General features: G+C 37.2%; 1 protein-coding gene across 7 annotated transcripts in view; it reads right to left on the bottom strand.

Moving 5' to 3' along the window:
- Positions 1 to 23,960, bottom strand: part of REPS2 (RALBP1 associated Eps domain containing 2) — a 214,054-nt gene that overhangs the window by 125,560 nt on the left and 64,534 nt on the right. For 4 of the 7 annotated variants that reach the window (XM_079123177.1, XM_079123174.1, XM_079123175.1 and 1 more), the window contains exons 2-4: positions 23,810 to 23,933; positions 3,128 to 3,276; positions 483 to 609 (exon numbers count right to left, since the gene is read on the bottom strand). In XM_079123177.1, coding sequence (XP_078979303.1) covers positions 483 to 609; positions 3,128 to 3,276; positions 23,810 to 23,933 — 400 coding nt within the window. The remainder of the gene's footprint in view (positions 1 to 482; positions 610 to 3,127; positions 3,277 to 23,809; positions 23,934 to 23,960) is intronic. The other 3 variants (XM_079123178.1, XM_079123176.1, XM_079123173.1) reach the window with 1 other exon arrangement.

Below are 23,960 nucleotides of genomic sequence, written 5' to 3' on the forward strand. Positions count from 1 at the left end.
CAAAATCCAAGAGCTAAATATTTTCATTTATGTGCTCAGTCTTTAAAGGGTGGATCAACTCCTTTGCTTTTGCATGTCTATGTTTTAAAGAAATTTCATAAAGGTAGTTATTATATTAAAATGTTTGTTATGTTTGCAAAAAAGAATAACAATTCCCCCAAACTGCAAACCTTTAGCAAGCTCTGCTCCTATTTAACAAAATCTGTATATGAAAGATTAAATCATATAAATAGTTGTTTACAAGTCTAAAGATGAATGAGTTTCTAGGACAGGTAGTGAACCATTACTGAAATATATTTAATTTCATTTTTAAAAAAAACCTTGCTTTTTGAGAATATAAAATTAAATTGAGCCATGTTTCCAAAGACAAGAGTAATTAAATCAGGAAATTAAGCAGCTGGTAGCATTGCTGCCTGGTAGATTAAAAAAAAAAAACCTCTAAGACACTGCCTGGGACTGCTGACCCCCAGGTCGCGTCTTACCTGGATGCATCTGTTCTGTGCCGCTCCGCAGTTTGCTGTAGCCATGGCTCAAGGGCACCCTCTGATAAGGAGGCGGGGAAGAAGGAGGGGAGGCGAGGGGTGACATCGTGGGAGACTGTGCTTCCTGCTTCAAAGAACCAGAGCAGAGTTCAGAGGCAACCACTTGAGAAGCCTGGCATTCTGAGTCACAGTTAGGAAGCATAACACAACTCTACAGCCAGTGACCTGGCTAATTTAACAAGTGGGGAGAATGTTCCCTCATAAAATGCAGCAAGGTTAAAAGGTAGTATCTGAGGATTCAAAAGTCTCGCAGAGAACAAAGTCTTACCGGTGTCACCTAAATTATTGAAATAAGCCTGAAACTCCTTCAGTTATTCTAATATTTTCCTTTAAAAAATGAAAGATACTGACCACATGAAATAATATTCATTCTCCCCAACTGTGATCTCTTTGTGGATAGATTCAATGTTCATTCATTAACAAAGACTTCTATTTCCTGGACTTAACACTTATCAAGTCTTCCACCAAATGTGAGTAATTAAATATATATATATATATATATATATATATGTGTATATATATATATATATATATGTATGTATATATATATTTTTTTTTACTTAGTACATTATAGTTATACATACTACTGGGGTTCATTTTGACATGATCACACATGTGTGGAATATAATTTGCTCCAGCTCAGTTTTGAGTAGTTCCTTCCTCTTTCCCTTTGCTCCTCCCTCCTCCTGTTCCCCTTTCTCTACACTACTGGTCTTCCTTCTATTTATTTATATTTTTTAATTGGTACTTTATAGATATACATGAAAGTGAAACTCACATTGGCATATTCATATATGTACACAGCATAACTTGATCAATTTCATTCAACTGTTCCTCCCTTTTCCTATCCTGCTCCCTCCCCTTCTATTCTCTTCATTGACTCCACTGATCTCCCTTCTATTTTAAATTTATATTTTAAATCCTTAATGCTATGCCAAAGTAAAATGTTAGGATTTTTGCTTTCTTTTACACTAAGTGACTGCAAAACAATACAAAACGATACATTATTGCTAAACCACTCTGACTAGCCTACTCCTAAATACTAAGATGAAGCCTTCACAAGCCATAAATTGAATCCCAATTCAAATATGCACCTGTGCTGCTGGGTTTCCTCCTCTTCTTTTTTAATTTTTTTCTCTCAAACACTACCAATAGAGTAGTAACTTTGGGGTACCCAAGTAATAAGGAAACTGTTTTTTTACAAAACACAGAGACTACTGGCTTCTTTAGTCTAAAGAGAAATATGTGATCTGAGCTACTGATAAAATATTCTTTTTTTAAAAAAAGAAAAATATATTTGCTTTGAAGTGTACACTCATACCCAGAGAATGGTTATGACCCCAGCCTCAAGTGAAAGGATGGGTCTTCATTCACATAGCCCAGGACCAGGCCTGGAAATTTCCCTTGCTATCAACCACTGTGGTATTGGGGATCTTCATTCCTCTCCAAATGTTGGTAGGGAAATATGACAAAGAATATTAACTAGAAATTCATGCACCACCCTTTTTAATATATCCCTGAAGAGCTAGTTTAAAATGTGTCAGAATGATGAAAGCAACAGTACATGTAATTAACAATGTGCTACACCTCACTTAACTATAAATATAAAGTTTCTGCAGCAATGCCTCAGATATTCAACATCATCAATGTGAGCCATATGTTAATTCTCCAATATAATCCTTTGATATCCATTAAATTTAAAAACATTTTCATTCAAGTCTTCCTAAAATATACTACATTTCTTTAACTTGTGGAAGACACTATGTCAAATATAATTTGACTTCTCTATATGGTTCAGATTCCTTATCAGAAATATGAGTTGTGCCTTGATGTCCTCTGGGTTTACTCATGTGTAGACTATTTATCTCTTCTTAATAGGCCCATTCTTCTGGGATTTCATATTTTTGTCTCTACCAATTAACATCTGACTTGCAATTAGTGGCCTGATTTTAAAAGCCCATTCTCCCAATTCTGGTTCCAAACCTACTAAAAGGGTAATAGTAGCATTACCCAAGATGGCATTCCAAACATGTTCCCTTGGAAGGATTCCCTGGTGAAAGGAGCATATTAAACACAGACCTCCAGGTCTCTTCACAGCAGGACTTCTCAGGACCTGTACTGTGCCAACATTAACTATGAATTTCCAAGACTGAGATTTAAAACTTTCCCCAAAAAACTGAGATATGAATCTGCATTCTCCAAACATATTTACCCAGCAAAACCTTTTTTATAGACTTCTTTTTTGGAAGAAAGGGTCTATTAACTCCTAAAAGTTACATTTCAAAGAACCCAGTAAGAAAACCAATGACCTAGAGAAAGCAAAATAAGTGTATTAATTCAGTAGCCTTATTTTAGATACAATTCTACACTTAAGTAGGCTCTAAAGGGCCCCTGGGTGACTCACGGTAATTCCTATGCGTCATTCTCTTTATTTTGCTACAAGGAAACTTTACTGGCTCACTTCCAAGTCTATAATTGTGTTCCAGATGGTGAGACTTGCTGGAAGCTTAACAACAGACATGAGGCCCTGCTACAAGAAGTTTCATGATCAGAATCAAATGAACATACCTAATCAGATTGTTTACCTGTTTATCCTCATCATCCATTCTTTTGAAGGAATTTTTCTCCGTGGTTAAATATGGAATCTGAACCTTAGTCCCATGCAGCTCAGCTGGGTTCCCAAATCGTATCTCACCATCGTTCTTTGACATCATAAAGCGAGGCAGAGGCAGTTCTTTAGGACCAGAATAAGAAAAGCTCAAGTGAGGCTTTAATTTTAAACTGCAAAAAAAAAGGGGAACTCAATGGCCAAAAGATGAATCATTTTTGAGGAAAAAATTCAGAACACTAAATATAGATTAAATTAGGCACAATGAGGATTCAGAATAATATCATGGTAGAAAAATGCTATGGTTTTAACCAAGGTGCTCTGGCTTAACACTTTTCAATGCTGGTGAATCACTGCAAGACAAATTCAGGTTTGAAAATGACCTCCTACTTTTTCCTATAGTTCAGTGCCAAGAAAAATGGATTTGACATTGTATAAATACAGTAAGTGACAAATGGTATCAAGTAGAACTTACACAATGCTTAAATATGCCAGATGCAGTGTTCAGGAACTGCAAATATTAACTCATTTAATCCTCACAACTCTGGATGATAAAACCATCATTACCAACTCCCTTTACACATATGGAAACTGGCAAGAAGGAGCTCAATAATATTGACAAGATCACAGAGCTTCATCTTTGAATGGACCACGTTTTGAACCCAAGCAAGTTTGTCCTTAAGCAAGACCCTACATCAAGGTCTCCCATTCCTTGGGCGAACTTACTGGGTAGAAGTTTTTCACTTAATGTAATTCTTTAAGGAACTTTCACACTCAATCTCTGTTTGTCTTTACTTAACATAATAAGGAAAATGGTATCAAGTCCAAGCAATCAATCTAAAGTTCAACAATATTCTAATGTCAAAACCATTAGCCACTCACAATGCTACAAAGAACTGAATTGCACCAGTCTGGTATATTTACTTATCTTTCAAATTTCTAACAAAACTATTTTGAAAATGGAAATGATACTTTGGCATACTTATACTTCTGGGCACTGCAAATCACACACAATCACATAGCACAAAGACCCATAAAACATGAGGATAGTATTATGGATTATGCATAATGATTTGCATCTGTATCCATTGTTCAGTATAATACTCATCAGACTGGCTTTGAGCTTCCATCAGCCCTCCATTCCAAAAACACAGCTGTACTTCCAATGATTGATGCTGTGCTAAAGCCAGAAAACATCTTAGCAACAGCAAGTATCCCAGCTCCCCAGGCAAAGAAGGCCCCTGTTTCTCCAATATCCACATCATGTTTATTTTTAGTTGCTATGTCCACATTTGATTCAAAGAAGCAGGCAATATGACAAATCCCTGTGTGATCAATCAGTCAAGGGCCCAAGAGACATAACTAGAGGAACCAATCTGGAAAATTAAACCAAGACTCTCCTCTAAAGAGAGGAGAGTCGCCATTTTTAATGTTATATTGTTTCCCAACCTTGGGCAATTCTCCAGCACTCAAGGCAGGAATGGATTTCAAAAGTCTTGCAAGAGAAATGGATTTCAAAAGTCTTGCATAGTCTTAGTGAATCAAATATAAGCCAATCTATGTTCTATTCTCAGAAAAGTGTTTCAGCACACTCTGCAAAAACAATCTAAAAAGATGGAAAAAGATCACATAAAATATTTTGTATCCTGATCTGCCCATGAAAGAATGATTCTACTTCCAAGTACTTCTTGAGAGAGAAAAGCAAGAGATACTCAGGATTTATAAGCTCCCTGAACAGTGTTTTACTGGCATTCGAAAGACCACTCTAGGGAACAATGCGACCTGTGCTGTTACTAGGACTTAAACAGGGGTACCAGATGCCCTTTAGGACACTGTCATTTCAAACATTCTCCCACTCTGGCTATGGCATTTCTCCAGAACTGTTCGCCTAAGAAATAAACACACTCTCCTAGATGGCCATCAAACAGCAAACGACAAAATATAGCTAAATTTCTATTATACTTTCTTCAGTCGTGTGGTTTTAAACAATCATCACTTAACAGAATTGTAACCATACATAATAACATTTTTATCACTGAAAATTCTCATGAAGGTGCCATTTCCCTTAAGCTGCTAGAAGCTATTTAAAAATAAAAAGGTAAAACTCTAGTTTATAAGTTCCAGTCTAAATGTTTTTCCTGGTCATACACACACCAAATTTGAAAGTGAAACTTTATTTAGAAAATTAATCAATAAAGTATATGCTACACAGTGATGTATGTTAAAAAATCATAGGACAAGGTCCTTTTATACTAGTTCATTAGTATCTTGTCTCCCAAACTTAATGAGTAACCATCTAAAGCAACAATTGTTTCCTAGTGGTATCTTAGGTATATTCTTTGAATGTAGAAATGTTTTGTATATTAAATGACTGCTTTTCCCTTCCACAAGGGAAGCAATGCCTCCCGTTTTTCAAACATGGAGCCCTCTATAAAGTAAGGGAAAATCTTCTTTTTCCATATTTGATGGAGACATGGATTTAAAATTTTTTTTTAATTTCCTTGATTCACTAGAAAAAATATAAGCAGCATAAATACAATACTAATGGCAAGTGATACTGGGCCTCATTTTACAGACAACAGGGAGTGGTCAAAGTTGGACAAAGAGCCCATGTTCCATCTAACATGTTTATGGTCATTCAATCCTGTTCACTAGAAATAGAAGGTTAGCCACATACATAACTGCATTTTTGTAGAAGTCATATTAAAAGCTTTTTTAAAGTATGAAATAAGTCACTCATAAAAAGACAAATACTATATGATTCCCTTTATATGAGGTATTGAGAATAGTCAGACTCAGAGCCAGGTGCAATGGCACACACCTGGCAACTTGCAAGTCTGAGACAGAGGGATCACAACTTCAAAGCCAGCCTCAGCAACTTGGCGAGGCCTTAAGCAACCTAGAAAGACCCTGTTTCTCCAAATAAAAAACAAAAAGGGCTGAGGATGTGGCTCAGTGTTTAAGCTGCCCTGGGTTCAAGCTCATGTACCAAACCCAAAAAAAAAAAAAAAAAAAAAAAAAAAGAGTAGTCAGATATCAGATTAAAAAAAAAAAAAAACAGAATTAGAAAGATAGAAGGATGGTTGCCAGGGGATTGGAGGTGAGTAAAGAGCTTCCTTTTTGAAAGGCAAGGTGAAAAAGTTCTAGAAACTGAATGCACCACAATGTCAATATACTTAATGCTACTAAACTGTACACTTAAAAATGAGTAAGATGGAAATTTTTTACATTATATGCATTTTATCACAATAAAACTTTAATTTTAAAGTTTGTAAAAGGTGAAATTAATCTTAATAATCTATTTTAACCCAATACCACTTCAACATAGAATCAACATAAAAAATTGTTAATGAGGTCTGGGGATATAGTTCAGAGGTAAGGCACTAGCCTAGCATGCAAAAGGCCCTAGATTGGATTCCCAGCAGTGCGAAAAAAATAATGAAAGATTTTACATCAATTTTTCATGCTAAGTATCAAACTCACATATGCATTTTACCCTCACTAAATGCTTCAATTCATACTAGGCACACTTTAAGTGCTCAACGCCACACATGGTTATTGGCTACCATACCAGAAGTTGACCGTTGCTATGAGGGGAACATGAGTCATTGTAGTCAGAAATATGTATTGTACTAGAAATAGTACAATGTTAAATGTAACTAATTGCTTTGTCTTTAAATTATGTAAAGGATATTTTGTATGGAGTGATAATTTATATAGATCCTTAAATGTACCATTTGAAGTTGACAAATATGGATATAAAACTTACACCTATGTTAAGATGAAGAATTTTCCATCAAATTCCTTTCCCTTTAATCTCCTATGTCCCACCAGCAACTTCTGTACTAATTTCTATACCCACAGTTTATCTTTGCCATTGTAGAATTTCATACAAAGGAATCATGCAATATTTATCCTTGTGACTATCTTCTTTTACAAAACTTTGTGATAATCATCCAATGCAATGTACATAGACATAGTTCATTCTTTTTCATTGCTATGGAGAAATCTGTTTTTATTAATATATTGACATTTTATACACCATTCTGTGATGAATATTTAGACTGCTCCACTTTGGGGCCACTATGAACATTCTCCATTTTCTGATGGATATGAATTCATTTATCTTGAGGATGTACCTAAGAACCAAATCTAGCCTGCTGTCTATTTCTGTACATTATGAGTACAATGTTTGAAAAAAACAAAATAAAAATAATACTTCATAACATGAAAGTTATGAGATTCAAATTTCAGTGTCCATAAATCAAGTTTAACTGGAACGCAGCCATGCTCTTTTGTTTACTTATTGTCCATAGCTACTTTCATACTAGAGAAAATGAGTAGATGAGACAAAGATTGCAGGGTCCAAAAGTCTAAATTATTATCTGGCCCTTTACAGAAAAACTCTGCTGACCCCTGTGTTATACAATGCAAAGGCTAAAGTGAAATGTAGTCCTACTAAATTAAAAAGGGGCATTTAACAGAAAAATATTTCACAGTTTTATTTAAATTTATTTTCTTTTTCTTTTTTTGTGGTGCTAGGGATTGAATCCAGGGCCTCGTGCATCCTAGGCAAGCACTGGACCACTGAGCTAAATTTATTCACATTTTAAATAATTTAGTTTAAAAATTCAATCTCAGTCACACTAGTCACATTTCAAGTATTTAATAGCGAGCAATGTGTCTAGTGGCTACCACATTAGATAACACAGTTCCAGATGCTTTCCCAAAATGTTTGGCAAGGGATTCCCTGATTGTATAAGTGCTTACAACAGCCGGGTATGGTGGCACACACCTGTAATCCCAGCAATTTGGGAGGCTAAGGCAGGAGAATCTCGAGTTCAAAGCCAACCTCAGCAGAATAGTAAGGCACTTAGCAACTCAGCAAGACCCTGTCTCTAAATAAAGATAAAAAGGTCTGGGAATGTGACTCAGTGATTAAGCACCCCTGGGTTCAATCCCTGGTACCAAAAAAAAAAAGTGCTTATAACAACACTATAAGGCACCCCTTCTCCCAGGTGAGCAATTTGAAACTGTCAGAGGTAACATAAGTAAAAAGAGAGAAAGTAAAGATTTAAAATAAGGTAGCCTACAACTAGGTCCCATACTCTTGCTCATTAGGCCACATTGCCATCCTGAAAACTAGAATTCTTTCTGTTGAAGATGTGAACATTCAGCATTAAACTGTGGCACTTCAGAACCAGAAAATGATCTAGTGCAAAACCCATTCAGACATTCACATTGCTTTCTCTTAGTCACACAGCAATACGACAGCAGAGCTATGATGACCACATAACTGCTGCCTCCTGCCTCCCTTCTTTCCTACTACTTTTCATTGTCTATTGAATTATATCAGCTACTTACAAGTTTACCAAAAGTTATGACAAAAGTGTTCTATACCTGAGAGGGGAAAAAAGTGAATCCCTCCCCACACATTTTTCTACAATTACTATGGAAAAAAATAACATCAGGCCAGTCTTATCAACCCAGTGTACCAACTGTCACTCTATTTTTCATTCATTAATTTGAAAAACACTTTGTCAGTTTGGAAATGGGCAGCTAGATAACTAGGATGGAGAAGTGGAGGTCAGAGGGGAAAGGGTGATGTTGTAAATTTCTGTGACAGAAGATGCTGAGTAAGTTACATTTTTTGGCCATACCATGAGTAGAACCAAAGAGTGAATTAGGAGACTTACAATTTACTGGATTCTGTTACTACCAAGCAATATCCCTCTTATTTACCTCCTTGGGCCTAAATTTCCCCATATGTAAATGAGATCATCTCTTGGTCTCTTCCAACTTACATCCTCTGTGTTCATTCCATATATTGTACTGCGCTGGTGAAAAGGCTCCTCATAGGGGTCCATGAGTGTGTTCTGGGGGTCCAGAAACCCTTGAAGTTAAAGGTAACATTTTTTATGTGTCATCAATGTGTATTTCCCAGTGAGATCCAGAATCTTTACTAGATTATCATTGTTATGGGATTCTTTTGATAATCAAATAAGTTGGAAACCACTGTTCATAAGGTTGAAGAAAACCTTTGGAGAGGGAGAGAGCAAGAAAAGAGCTGAGACTATGGTTATGGGGTAGAGGAAAGGAACCCCTAGAAGAACATAAATGGCCAGCTGTATAGTGGGGATTAAACTTCATAAGTGAACTATCTCCAAAGCAGGTGAGTTCCTGAAGCATAGTTGAGAAGGAGAGACAGTGTGAAGGATACTGCCAAAGTAACCCCTGAAGAAAAAAAGGAAAGGAACACTGAGATGAATATTATCTGAAAAAGTTAAGTGACCTCAGCTGAATGGGAGACCCCAACATAGTATTTAGTATTCAAAATTCTATCTCTCTAGATTTATTAACATATGTGCATGTATGTGCTCTCTCTCTCTTCTCTTCTCTCTCTCTCTCTCTCTCTGTCTCCCCCTCTCACTCTCTCTCTCATACATACATACACACACACACATATACACACACACATACCAGTCCACAGTCAGCTATACCATTACCTCCTGGGCTTATTACATCTTTCTGGTCTATACTAAGGGGTGGTCTTTTCTATAAATCATCAAACTAGTTGTCACACTTGAAAGATTTCTCTCTTAGCCCTAAGAGACCGGAAGGGTTTACCAAATTAATCTACTCAGTTCAGAGAATCTCTGCTTTTGCTGTTCCTTGGATAAAACAATTCTTGTTTGGGAAAGGAAGTTATGGAAACCAGGACTCACTGTTGCAAAAATCTTTCTTATCTATCATAGGATCTAAAAAATCTCAAGCAAAAGGAGTGAGGCAGTAGGATTACAGTCCCTACCATTCCTAAAACGTCTTGACTTTAGTTTACAAAAGGCTTTCTCAGTTTCAGCACTACTCACATTTTGGACTGAATAAATTTTGGTTGTTAAGGAGAGAGGGTCCTTTCCCATACAAGGTAAGATGTTTAGCAGCACTCCTGGTCGCTACCCACTAGATGCCTGTAGCACCCTCTCCACAGTTTGACAAACAAAAATATTCCCACACATTGTCAGATGTCCCTAGAAGGGATAAAAAAAATGACCTGAGTTGAGAATGACTATTTTACAGATAAGCAAGGAGTCAAAAGGAGTTATATGATTTACCTTTGGGATCTTCTTGGTGGTAGACTTGTGAATCCAACAGTGGTTCACAAATTTGGGAATTTCGCAAAACAATAAAAAACTCCCCAACAGCCCCCCAAAATGAAGAGGACCAACATAAAGTTGCCAACATTTTATTTGGCCAAGAATTTTATTCTGAACTATATAATCCATTATCAATTTCATAAAACAATGCATGACAATAGGGCCAAAAATATCATCTTAGAATTCACTATACAAACTTTATTTTTTTTTAAAAAATCTCATTCTTTTGTTCTAATTCTTTCTCCTTCCAATGCAAGCTATGCCAGACTATCACCAGGTTATGAACCTGTTTGGGGAAAAACAGCTCTAGAGAACACATGAGTCACACCACTGTAATAGACATGAAACCCCCAAAGGGATTTCCAAAAAGAAATCAAGGGGTCTGTCACCTTGGATAAGGTAAAAAAAATCCTTACTTACCCTATCCTAATTGAAATTAAGCATTTCTTTCAGTTATGAATGTAGGCAACAAACCACTACATCACTAGTAGTACCTGTGACTTTGTTACTCACCAAATCCGGTACTTTAATACCATATTACAGTTGTTGTAGATAGATACTGCCTTTGTTTGGTTGTTTGTTTTTACAATAATGGAGAATGAACCCAGGCCTGGCACATGCTAGGCAAGTGCTCTACCATCCACTTAGTTACATTACCAGACTTTTTAGTTTTGTATTTTGAGACAGAATTTTCACTAAGTTGCCTAGGTTTGCCGGAAACTTGTGGTTCTCCTGCCTCAACTTCATAAGTAGCTGGGATTACATATGTAAGTCACCACACCTGGAAAATTGTTATAGACATCTTGATGTATTATTTGTACTCATTACTACTCTGAAAGTATGGTAGTGATTTTGAACACTGCTAGATCTTTTACTTAATGCATTAATTAAAAAGTCAGTATATCATTATATAATAATTTCTTTTAAACTCTTGGTAGTTACTTCAAAACAATTGGATTCCTTTATAATTGTGTACCTTTGTATGCGTTCTTACTCTGCACACATGCTCAAGTCAAGCCCCCAAAAAGAAAAAAGGTAACAGCAGCTTCCAGGGCAAATGTTTACTATGTGGTTTCCTCATCAGAAATTCTTTCTGGTCTTCAATTTTCACCCACCTTCCTTCCACCCGCCAAGTAACCTATTTAACCATCTGTTTAACCTCAGCTCCAACTAGGATGAGGCTAGTCATTGCCAACATATGAGGGGACATTTGCTCTCAGGGTCACGTAAATGTAGAATCAGCACGTATACAACCCTAAGAGAAGGTGCCCTCTTAAATGATGCACCATGGGGGCTGGGGTTGCGGCTCAGTGGCAGAGCACTTGCCTAGCATGTGTGAGGCACTGGGTTAGATCTTTAGCACCACATAAAAATAAATAAATAAAATAAATGTATTGTGTCCATCTACAACTAAAAAATTTTTTAATAAAAATTAAAAAATAAGTGATGCACCCTGAATGCCAGTGTAATCAAATATATACTTCAATTTAGGAAAAACTCTTGAAAATGACTGACATGAGAAGTCATTCTCAACCTTGGCTCCATATAAGAATCACCTGAATAGATCTTAAAAGTACTCTCAGGCTGGATTCCAGGCTCATTTAATGAGAAGATCTGGATGTGAACCCAGGGACCTGTATTTTTATTTTGCATTTAATGCTTTCTAGGTGATTCTCAAGGGCAGACAATGTTGGGAACCAGGACCTGAGAAAGATGACAGGCAATGGAAGGACTTCTGCAATATCCCCTACAAAATTTCAACTGCTCTAGCTTAAAGAGTGACAAATGAGATTTTCCCAAGATGGTGGATTAGAAGTACCCAGCCCTCCCCTACTTCTGCATGAGACAGAATTGAAATAACTGGAATGTACCTGCTTACTTAGATGGGTGACCATGGGAAAATGCTGGAGTTCAATAGCCAAAGTCGGAAACTTGAGGAAACCAAGAGACTTTAAATAGTGGAATAGAGGGTAAAATTAAAAGCCCCACTACCCATAACATGGAAGCATAGCAGAAGGAGCAGGAGTTACCCTGTGGTAGGAGCAGAGGTAAAAGAGGGAGAGTCCCAGTAAGGACCACTGGCACAGGATTCAACACCTGCAGAAATACAGCATACACAGTCAAGGGAGATGGGATTTGCATGGGGAACTAGCTATGAAGTTCTCTGCAATTCCCAGCATATCGTCATTGAACTGTAACTGGGAGCCATCTTGAGAAGGGTCCTATTGTCTGAGTTTACTGCTTTTGGAGTCAAAGGCCCAGGCATCTCTCTTTGGGATGCCATGACAATGTCACTACTCTGGCTCAGTGGACAGTAGGTGTGAGAGTCAGTTTGGCCTGGAAAAAGATTCTGAAACAAATTCACTGAGAGTTCTAGGCAGTGAGAGACAGGATTTCAGTGCTTAGGTGAACAAAGTCACTTTCCTCTGAAATCAGTAGTTTGACAAGCCAGTTATCAGGGTCTAGCAGAGTGAGCACTTGTATGTGACTGCATGCAGGAGGCAGGACTAGGAACACCAGAATCATGGGAAGTGGATGACACAGAACCAATCACCATACCACCAGCACTGATCCTTGAGAATCCATGGTCTCTCTCCTCCCTCAGGGGCTACAGGGGTCATACTGCAGAGTTAGTGTGACCACTGACCTGCCCTCCAAATACACAGCACAAAAACCTCCACAGAGAATCTGTAGGAAGTTCCACATACTGCACTAGCTTCTTACCATGCTGTGACATTGGCATATTCCCTACTCTGAGTGTGCAATCCAAATAGTCCCAGAGGGAATCTTTATCTGGAGAGTTCTTCATTCCACTGTAGCTTGTTCCAGCAAGCAAGACAGCTAAGAGGTATTCTAAATGACTCCCATTAGCCATCTGACAAGCACCACAAAGGAAAGGAGAGGAGGGTGGTGAAAGCCCAGGCTTTGCTCTGGTATACCATTAAAAGATCAAATGTTCAAATAATTGGAATACCTCAGCTACATGCTGAGGGCATAGAAAACATTCAGAGTAATAACAGCACAAAAATTCCGAGATCTTGGGAAAGACATGGATATCCAGGTACAAGAAGAATTTAGAAAGCCAAGTAGACACGACCAGAAAAGAACCTCTTCATGACATATTATGGTTAAATCGCCAAAAGTACAGAACAACAAATATTAAAACCTACAAGAGAGAAGCACCACGTCACATTTAAAGGCAAACTCCATCAGAATAACAGCAGATTTCTCAGTAGGAACTCTAAAAGGCCAGGAGGGCATGAAAAGATGTACCTTATGTCCTGAAAGAAAATTACTTTTAACCAAGATTACTATACCCAACGTGGTTATCCTTCAGAATCAAAGAAGAAATAAAGAGCTTCCAAGAAAAGGACAAACTAAAGCAACAGACCAGTATTACAGAAGAAACTTATGGGACTTCTACACTGAGAACATAAAGAAAGATTAATATAATCACAACAGCATGGGAAGGAAAAAATTTCACTAGAAGAGTAGACACAAAAAAAAAAATCAGGAAAGAATCAAATATTAAATGTCAAAGATAAATAAGACAGGAAGAAATAAATATAGAATATTTGAAACAACTTTAAAAATCAACAAAATGATATGAACAACTACATATCTTTTGATAATAAGCCTGATTGTAAATGGTCTTAATTCTCCAATTAAAAGACACAAGCTGGTTAAGCAGATAAAAAAAAAAAAAAGACCCAATGATATGTGACCACCATAAACTCTCCACACTTGCAAAGACATAAACAGAATAAAAGTGGAGGGAGGGAAATTATATTCCAAGCAAATGAACTGCAAAGGCAAAAAGTAGCTATACTTATATCTGATGTTGAGGACTGGGGTTGTGGCTCAGTGGTAGAGTGCTTGCCTGGCATGTATGAGGCACCAGGTTCGATTCTCAGTACCACATATAAATAAATAAAATAAAGGTCCATCAACAACTAAAAAAGAAAACAGATGTTAAGCCAAAATTAGAGTAGCCAAAGAAGGTCATTACATATTAACCAAGGGAACAATTTACCAAGAAGATAGTGATTATAAATACAAATGCACTGCAGATCAGACCACCCAACATTACAAAGCAAACAGTACTAGACCCAAAGGAAGAAATAGGCTTCGATACAATAGTGGGTGACTTCAGTACTCGACTCTCACCAATGGACAGATCATACAGACAAAACAGAAAATCAACAAAGAAACATCAGAGTTTAAACAACACTTATAGATCAAATGGACTTAACAGACATTGATAGAATATTCCGTCCAACAGATGCATAATGCAAATTATTTTCATTAGCACATGGAACCTTTTCCAAGAGATTACATATTAGGCCATGTAAGAGTTAATGTTGAAAAAATTGAAATAGTTTCTTACATTTCATCAGATCATAATGGAATAAAACTAACAAACAACAAAACAAACTATACATATGCATCGAAATTGAACAACCCACATTTGAACAGTGGGTCACTGAAAAAATTGGCCAGGGGGAAGGAGGCATTAAAAACTCCTAGAATCAAAGCTCAGCATGGTGGTACACACCTCTAATCCCAGTGGCTCAGGAGGTTGAGGCAGGAGGATTGTGAGTTCAAAGCCAGCCTCAGCAAAAGCAAGGCACTAAGCAACACAGAGAAACCCTGTCTCTAAATAAAATACAAAAATAGGGCTGAGGATGTGACTCAGTGGTTGAATGCCCCTGAGTTCAACCTCTGGTACCCAAAAAACCTGTGTGATGCAGAAAAAGCAGTAGTAAGAGGAAAGGTTACAACAATGAGTGTCTACATTAAGAGGGAGAGAAGGCACCTGCAAATAGCATAATGATGATCTAAAGGTCTTAGAAAAACAAAAACAAAACAAACCCAAAATCAGTAGAAGGAAGAAACAATAAAAATCAGAGCAGAAATAAGTGAAATAGGGACTAAAAAAATAACACATCTGGGTGTGATGGTGCACACCTGTCATCCCAGAACTTGTGAGGCTGAAGAAGAACTGCAAGTTCTAGACCAGCCTCAGAAACTTACTGAGGCCGTGTCTCAAAACAAAAGGTAAGCCAGGCATGGTGGTGCTGCTCCCCATAATCCTAGCAGCTGGGGAGTCTAAGGCAGGAGGACCACAAGTTCAAAGCCAGCCTCAGCAATTTAGCAAGGCCCTAAGCAACTCATGAAGACCCTGTTTCTAAATAAAAAATGATAAAAAGGACTGGGGATATAGTGGTAAAGTGCCCCTGGGTTCAAACCCTGGTACCAAATAAATAAATAGGAAAATAGATGAATACATAAAAATAAAAAGGGTTGAGGATGTAACTCAGTGGTTACTCACCCCTGGGTTCAATCCCTGGTATGAAAGAAATAAAGAAATAGATAGGTAGATAGATAAATAAATAAATAAATAAATAAATAAATGAATAAATAAATAAATAAAATATAAAAAACTCCTGGGAATGTGGTTCAGTGGTAAAGTGCCTCTGGTAAAAAATAAATAAATAATGAAAGATAAATAAATAATAAATAAATAAAAATAAAATAATAAATAAAAATAATAATAAGTAAAAATAAATAAATAATAATAAAACAACACAAAAGGACAAATGAAACAACCAGTTGGCTCTTTGAAAAGATAAACAAAATTGACAACTTTTTAGCTACTAACCAAGAGAGAGAAAAGACCCAAATAAATTAAGAATTAAAAAGGGATACAATACAACAGATACCACTGAAATTGGAAGGATTATTTAGGACTATTTGGAAAACTATATGCCAATACATTGGAAAATCTAGAAAAAATGAACAAATTTCTGGGTACATAAAAACCTGCCCAAACTGAATGAACAGTGTATCTAAAAACCAAAATAGAACAGCAGGATGTAATGAGATTGGAGCAGTACTTTAAACAAAAAGTCTCACAATAAGGAAAAGCCCAGGTCTGAATGAATTTATGGTTGAACTTTACCAGACTTTCAAAACTAAAAGAAATGGCCCTCAAACTATAACAAAAATAGAAAAGAGAAGGAACTATTCCAAACTCATTTTATATAGCCAGCACTACCCTGATGCCAAAACCTGATAAGGATATACACACAGGAGTGCACGCGTGCGCGCACACACAGACACAGACACACACCAAAAAAAAAAAAAAAAAAAAAAAAAAAACTGTAGATCAATTTCCTTGATGAGTATAAATACAAATCCTTTTTAAAATATGGGCAGCCGGGCCTATAATCCCAGCAGCTGGAGAGGTTGAGGCAGGAGGATCCCAAGTTCAAAGCCAGCCTCAGCAAAAGCAAGGTGCTGAGCAACTCAGTGAGACCCTGTCTCTAAATAAAATACAAAATAGGGTTGGGAGTGTGGCTCAATGGTTGAGTGCCCCTGAGTTCAATCCCTGGTACAAAAAAAAAAGGAGTAAATTGAATTCAATAACACATTAAAGATATCATACACCACAATTAAGCTGATTTCATTACAGGGATACAAGGATGGTTCAATACATGAAAATCAACAAACAATACATTACACAAATAGAATTAAGGACAAAAATCACATGATCATCTCAACAGATGTAGAAGAAAAATTATTTTTTGTTTTTGTTTTTGTTTTTTGGGTTTTTTTGTTTTGTTTTGTTTTGTTTTTGGTGCCAGGAATGGAATCCAGGGGCACTTAACCACATCCCCATCCCTTTTCTTTCTTTTTTTTTTTTTTTAATTTGAGGTCATGGAGTCCTGACCCAGCAAAAGCATTTGGTAAAATTCCTTCATGATAAAAATCCTGAATAAATTAGGTATAGAAGGATCACACTTTAACATAATAAGAGCCATATGTGATAAACTTATAGCCAACCTCATACTGAACTAGGGAAAACTGAAATGTTTTCCTATAAGATCAGGATAAAAAGAAGGGTATCCACTCTCATCATTCTTTTTCAATATAGTACTAGGAATTTTGGCCAGAGCAATTAGGAGAGAGAAAGAAATAAGAGATAAAAACAAAAAAGGAAGAAGTGAAATTATACCTGATTCTATACTTAGAAACCCTAAAGACTCTACCAAAAGACTCCTAGAACTGACAAATTCAGCAACATAACAGGATAGAAAATTGACATACAAAAATCTGTTGATTTTCTATATATAATGAATTCACTGAAAAAGAATCAGGAAAGTAATCCCATTCACAATAGCCTCAAAAAAAAAATCTAGGAATAAGCCTAACTAGAGGTGAAAGAACTCTACAGTGAAAATTACAAAACACTGAAGAAACTGAACGTGACACTAAAAAATGGAAAGACCTCTCATGCTTTTAGATTGGGAGAATGAATGTTAAAATGGTCATATTACCAAAAGTAACATATAGATTCAATGCAATCCTACTCAGTGAACCAATGGCAAAGATTCTTCAAGAACTTGAAAAAAACAATCCTACACTTCATATGAAATCAGAGACAATCCTGAATAACCAAAGCAATGCTGAGCAAAAAGAATAATGCTGAAGATAATCACAATAACTGATTTCAAAATGTACTACAGAGCCACAGTAGCAAAAACAGCATGGTATTTCCATAAAAACAGATGTAGATCAAAACAGCATAGAATACCCAGAAATAAGCCAACATATCTACAGACAATAGATTCTTGACAAAGGTGCCAAAAACATACATTGGGAAAAAGACAGTCTTTCTAAACAAAAAGTGCTGGGGAAATTGGACATCACATACAGAAGACTGAAACTGCACAACTCTCTCTCACGCAGAACAAAAAACCACTCAAAGTCAATCAAAGACCTTAGTGACAGCATTAAAAGTACTAGAAGAAAATGTAAGGGAAGCACTGGAGATACTGACATAGGCAACAATTTCCTGCATAGGACTCCAACAGTTCAAGAAACGAAAGCGAGAACTAATAAATGGAATTGCATCAAAATAGAAAAGCTTCAGCGCACCAAAGAAAACAATCACTGGAGTGAAAAGGCAGCCTACAGAAAATTTTGCCAGGGATTTGTCTGATAAATGATTAATAACCAGAATATATAAAGAACACAAATAGCTAGCAAAAGAACAATCCAATCAAACAATGAGCAAGTGATCTGAACAGAAGCATCTTAAAAGAAGAAATACAAATGGCCAATAGATATATGGCCAATATCTTTAGCCATCGGGGAAACACAAACCAAATACATTGAGATTCCACCTCACCCTAGTCAAAGTGGTCATTATAAACAAATTAAAAATTAAAAATGCTAGCCAGGATGTAGAGAAAAAGGAAACCTCATATAGTGTTGGTGTGATATAAAGTAATACAGTCACTATGGAAAACAGTATGGAGGTTCGCAAAAAACAAACAAACAAACAAACAAACAAAGAACAGAACATATGATCCAAATGTCCCACTTCTGGGTCATTCAAAGGAAATGACATCAGCATACCAAAGAGATACCTGAATACCCCTCTTTACTGTCGCACCATTCACAATAGCTAAGATGTGGAATCTGCACAGTTGTCCAACAACAGAGGAATGAATGAAGAAAATAAGGTGTGTTAAAATGGAGTATTACTCAGCCATAAAAAATAAATAACTCAGGTCTTTTGGGGAAAAAATGAATGGAACTGGAGGATATCATGTTAAGTATGAAGTAAATAAGCCCAGAGTTAGCCAGACACAAAAAGGTAAGTATCACATGTTTTCTTTCAAGTTTGTTTCCGTTTTTTCTGGTGCTCAGGATCAAACCCAGGGCATCACTGCATGCTAGGCAAGCATTATCCCACTGAGCTACATCTCCAGTCATATTTTCTCTAATACATGAAAACTTAAAAATAAACTTTTTAAAAAGATGACTTGAAAGTGGAAAAGGGGAGGGATCTGGGGGGCAGAGGGGAATGAGAGGGAGGCAAGGGCAAGGTAGGGCAAATGGGAAGATGGACATGATCAAGGCACTATATATGCATGTACATAAACATGGCAGTGAAACATACTAATTTGTACCATTAACATATTAATAACTACAATTTTAAAAAGAGCGACAGAAGACAAGATACCTTCCCATGCATAAGTATTAAGTTCTTCATTCATTCATCCATTCATTCAACCAATATGCACTTAATACCTACAATGCCCCACAATGCAGACACTACTAGATTCTCTTCCCTTCACCTTTGTCAAGTTTATAGGTCAGTGAGGAAGACAGACCAAAATATTAGTTAAACCTGTAATTTAGGAACTCTGATAAATGCTATAAGGAAACAGATCCTGAAAGAAAACAATGTAGGGAGGGGACCCCCGCAAAGAATTATCTAACAGGTCCATCCAAGAAAGACCCAACTCCCTAGGCTTATGGACTTCTGTTACAACTTACTATTTACTTTTTTTTTTTCTTTTAATGCAGAGGTGCTTAACCACTAAGCCACATCCCCAGCCCTTTTTTTGTGTGTGTTTTATTTAGAGACAGGATCTCACTAAGGCTTATAGCCTCACTAAGTTGCAAGGCTGGCTTTAAACTCATAATCCTCCTGCCTCAGCCTCCTGAGTTGCTGGGACTACAGTTATGCACCACTGCACCCAGCTACTATTTACCTGTGATGATGCATTTTGTAATTCTGAAAGGGTAGATAATAAATTGTAGAAAACTGTTAGCTAACAAATAACTCCTATTTAATAGCAATGCAAATGAATTTCATCTGAGAAAAGAGTACAATAGCCAAATCCAACTTTTATTGTCCTATAGAGCATTAAATCAGTTTTATATGTAATATAGCAATCCTATTCCAGCATCCTTTCCTTCTATGACTATAAATACCTCTGACTCTATACTTTCTAAAACCAGCTTTATCATATGCTACTCCCATAATTAATAAATTAATCTGACAAAACCTACTTTAGGCAGGATGGTGGGAGCAGTCTCTGAATCCTGAAGGATGAGAACAAGCCAGCCATGAGACTCAGAAGGGAAAAAGAGACCCCTAGGAACATAAGACTTCAATATAGCATGGGAATATGTCCTGCAACAGAAGAGACTGCCCAGAAATGGCTCAAAGGCCATGAGACTAAGGAACAAAATGTAAGTGATGGGGAGAGCTCCAACATGAAAATGAAACAGTAAACAGGGACTAGATTGTATGAAGAGCCTTACAGATCAGTGCCAGGACTTTGAATTCTATACTACACACAATAAGCAAGTTGCTGGAGGGTTTTAAGGAGGAATATGAAATTTTATACATCTATTTGGAAAGATCACTCTTTCTCAAGTGGGAAATGAGATACGAGAAGAGAAGAGAGGAGGCTAAAAAAACAATGACAATGACCTGTGTTATCCAGGTAAATGGTAGGATAAGACCTGGTCTAGTGGAGACAAAAGAGATGGAGGCAATAGGCAGTGACACTAGAGCCATACTGCCAGCATTACTGATGACTACATTGGGGAGTGAGGCAAAAGGAGGAATCCATGAAGACTTCTGTGTCTCTGGCATGAACATCTAGAGATGGTGGTGTCATTTGCCAAAATGGGGAAAACTAAGGGATAGAGGTTAACACATACATACACAAATATGCGTGCCATTCACAAAATAAGGGAATGCATTCACAACTCGATGGGTGTGACTGCACATGACAGGGCTACCACAGACTTTCAGCTTAGGTCCTCACAGAGGCCTTCAAGGTTTATGTCACCAAACATTAAACTAATAAGATGCAAGCAACAAACTAGAAAATTCTAAATGGTAGCTCAAAGTTTGGTCCAATCTTGCCTTTATTCTTAATCAAAATATGCTAACTACAAATAACTTTTATTTAATAAACCTTCAAATGAAGGAAGATAATTCAGAATTAACTCTGGATATACTTAAATGCCCAGAGGTAAAAGACAGCATCAAGCTGAGCATGGTGGCACATGCCTGTAATCCCAGCAGCTTGGGAGGCTGAAGCAGGAATATTGCAAGTTCAAAGCCAGCCTCAGCAACTTAATGAGACTGAGTAACTTAGCAAGACCCTGTTTCAAAACAAAAAAAAAATTTAAAGGGCTGGGGTTGTGGTTCCATGGTTAAATGCCACTGGGTTCAATTCCCAGTATAAAAAAAGAAAAAAGGCTACATCGATGTTTATAAAATACAAACAAGAAAACCTTATTTTTTTGCGAGAAGGTGTTAATCTTTTAGACAAACGGTAACTTTGAGAATCCTTCTCACAGCCCCTAGAAAACTAAGCTATAGATCTGGGCACAAATCAGGTAAAGGATTTAGGTCTAATTTAAAATAGACAACAAACATATCACAAGTTTATTTATTGTTTTGTTTTGTTTTTCAGTACTGGGGATTGAACTCAGGGACACTTAACCACTGAGCCATACCCTCAGCCCTTTCTTGTATTTTAACGAGAGTCAGGATCTCACTGAGTGACTGAGGTTGGCTTTGAACTCTTGATCCTCCTGCCTCAGCCTCTGGAGCCATTGGGATTACAGGCATGCGTCATCATGCCTGGACCATAAGTTTATTCTAGTATACAACAAATCAGCTCTTAACTTTTCAGGAGGTAAAGTTGGACAACACTACAACGAAGTTTAATACCCATTTACAATGGTATAAAAATGATGACAAGTCCAAATGCAATATGATATAACTTTGAACTGTCAAAGCCAATGACTGCTTTGTAGCAGTGGTCTTGTGGCAGTCAATGCACAATGCAGTCTTGTAGTCAATGCAGTCTCACAGCAGTGGTCTTGTGGCAGAATGCCTTATAGAAATGGACACCAAACCAGCTGATAAAATGATGCTACATCATAAAACCTATGTCAAAGGACCAAATTCTGTAATACCAAGGCATGCCTTTTGTGACCAATTATTTTCCCCCATTTGGAAAATATTCCAAGGTTACAGGTTATAGTTAGCACCTTACTAAAAGGAAAGAGGAATGGAGAAGAAGCTATTTTGCATATCAGTGTGGCACAGGGACCAGAGGCAGAGCTCCTGATTCTAAATTATACTAACCCTGGGTGTATGCAGACAAGTTACTCAATCTCCCTAAACTTCAATTTCCAAATCTCTAAGATTGGGGCAATAACAGAACCCCAGTAGAGACCTAGTGTTCAGTCATAACCAGTTCTCCTCTCCTCACAGGCACCTGAGAGAATTGTGTTTCCCCAGTTTGCTCTGCAGTGACACAGATTCACGTGAAAAGTTCTGGCCAATGCGCTGTGAGCACCAATAATAATATGAGTTACATTCAGGCCAAAATAACTTAACAGTTAGGATGAGAAACTCTTGCCCTGTTGTGGCAATTGTGGGAACAGGTGTTGTGATGGAGGTGCCATAAGGTAAAGCAGACAGGATTACAGAGCCACCACATGGAGGGCAGCTGCTCTGGAGGGTCACCCTGACTCATTGCAAAGTGGGACAAGAACCTTTGTCCAGTTAAGGCACTGAGATTGTGGTGGCATGTGTTACTGCAGTTTATCCCAAGCAACATAAACCTAATAAGCACTGCACCTAATTTAGTGAGATGCTCTGAGGATTAAATATGACAGTGCCTGGCACCCTAAAGCCTTGAAAAAGATTAACAGGATGATTGCAGCCCCATGATGGTTAGTGCAAAGGGCTTTGTCTCCCACAGCCAGTGATGGCAATCTTCTCAGATATTTGGATTGTCCACAGAGTCTCTAAGGACTAATCATAAATATTTAACCCATTTAGATGTCTACCACAACCCTCACAGGACAGGAGTGAGCAGCTGAGTAATCTTTATCTCAAAATGGAGAAAAGAAGCAAAGTTCCTGCATAACAGTGTGGATATATGAAAGTAATTTGTATCAGAGTGAATTATCAAAAAACTTCAGTGCCTTCCTCTGATAATCACCTACTTCATATGGATTTTTAAAACTCCTACTAAGGCAGTCGAAATACTGCTAATAGTTGGGGTCTTTGCTTTTTGTTTGAGCTATGGAGAGAACTCAAGCATATTACTGGGCTGGGAACAGGGATGGAAAGATAAGAGAAAAATAAATCAGAACTCTGATAGATTCATTCTACCAAAATTTTAGTAAAGTGCTTCTGGAACTGGAAAGTAAAGGATGAGCATATCTGATGTGACTAAAAGGAATGGAAGAGAGAGAAAAGGAACAGTTGCACTCAACTCTCCCCGTTACTCCACCCCTAATCCCTAAGAGAACCTTAAGTGACATTATAGGTACCTCAAGTGGAAAATTAAACTGAACATTATTATTTTGCCACAGGCTCTAGAAGTTCTGCCCCAGTCTCATCCTAAATAACAAAATCTGTTTTAACTGCAAGTCAGTTAAATGGAACTAATCTCAGGTCACTCTCTGAATTTTTTGTCCATTTAAAAAAGAAAGGAACTAAGCCACCTGCTAAGTTTTCTTATTTTATTTTACAGAGAAGTTGGAGGAAGTGAGGAGAAATTCCACAAAAGCCTACAGAATAGGCCTTAACCCCACTAAAAACTGTCCTCATAAACAAGAAACCTGTCACAGACAATAAAAAATATAAAATGTGAGATACTCACCACATTTAATACTTTCTATCCTCACAGGCAGGCCAGACTGTGCTGCAGCAATTAATTTCAGGGCGACATAAAACTGTGTGGGACCAAAATAACCAACCCGCTTTGCACCACACAGTTCTGTGATCTGAAAACAGATAAGAAAAATAATGCT

The sequence above is a fragment of the Sciurus vulgaris genome (genome assembly GCF_902686455.1).
Source record: "Sciurus vulgaris genome assembly, chromosome: X".
NCBI classification, from domain to species: Eukaryota; Metazoa; Chordata; class Mammalia; order Rodentia; family Sciuridae; genus Sciurus; species Sciurus vulgaris.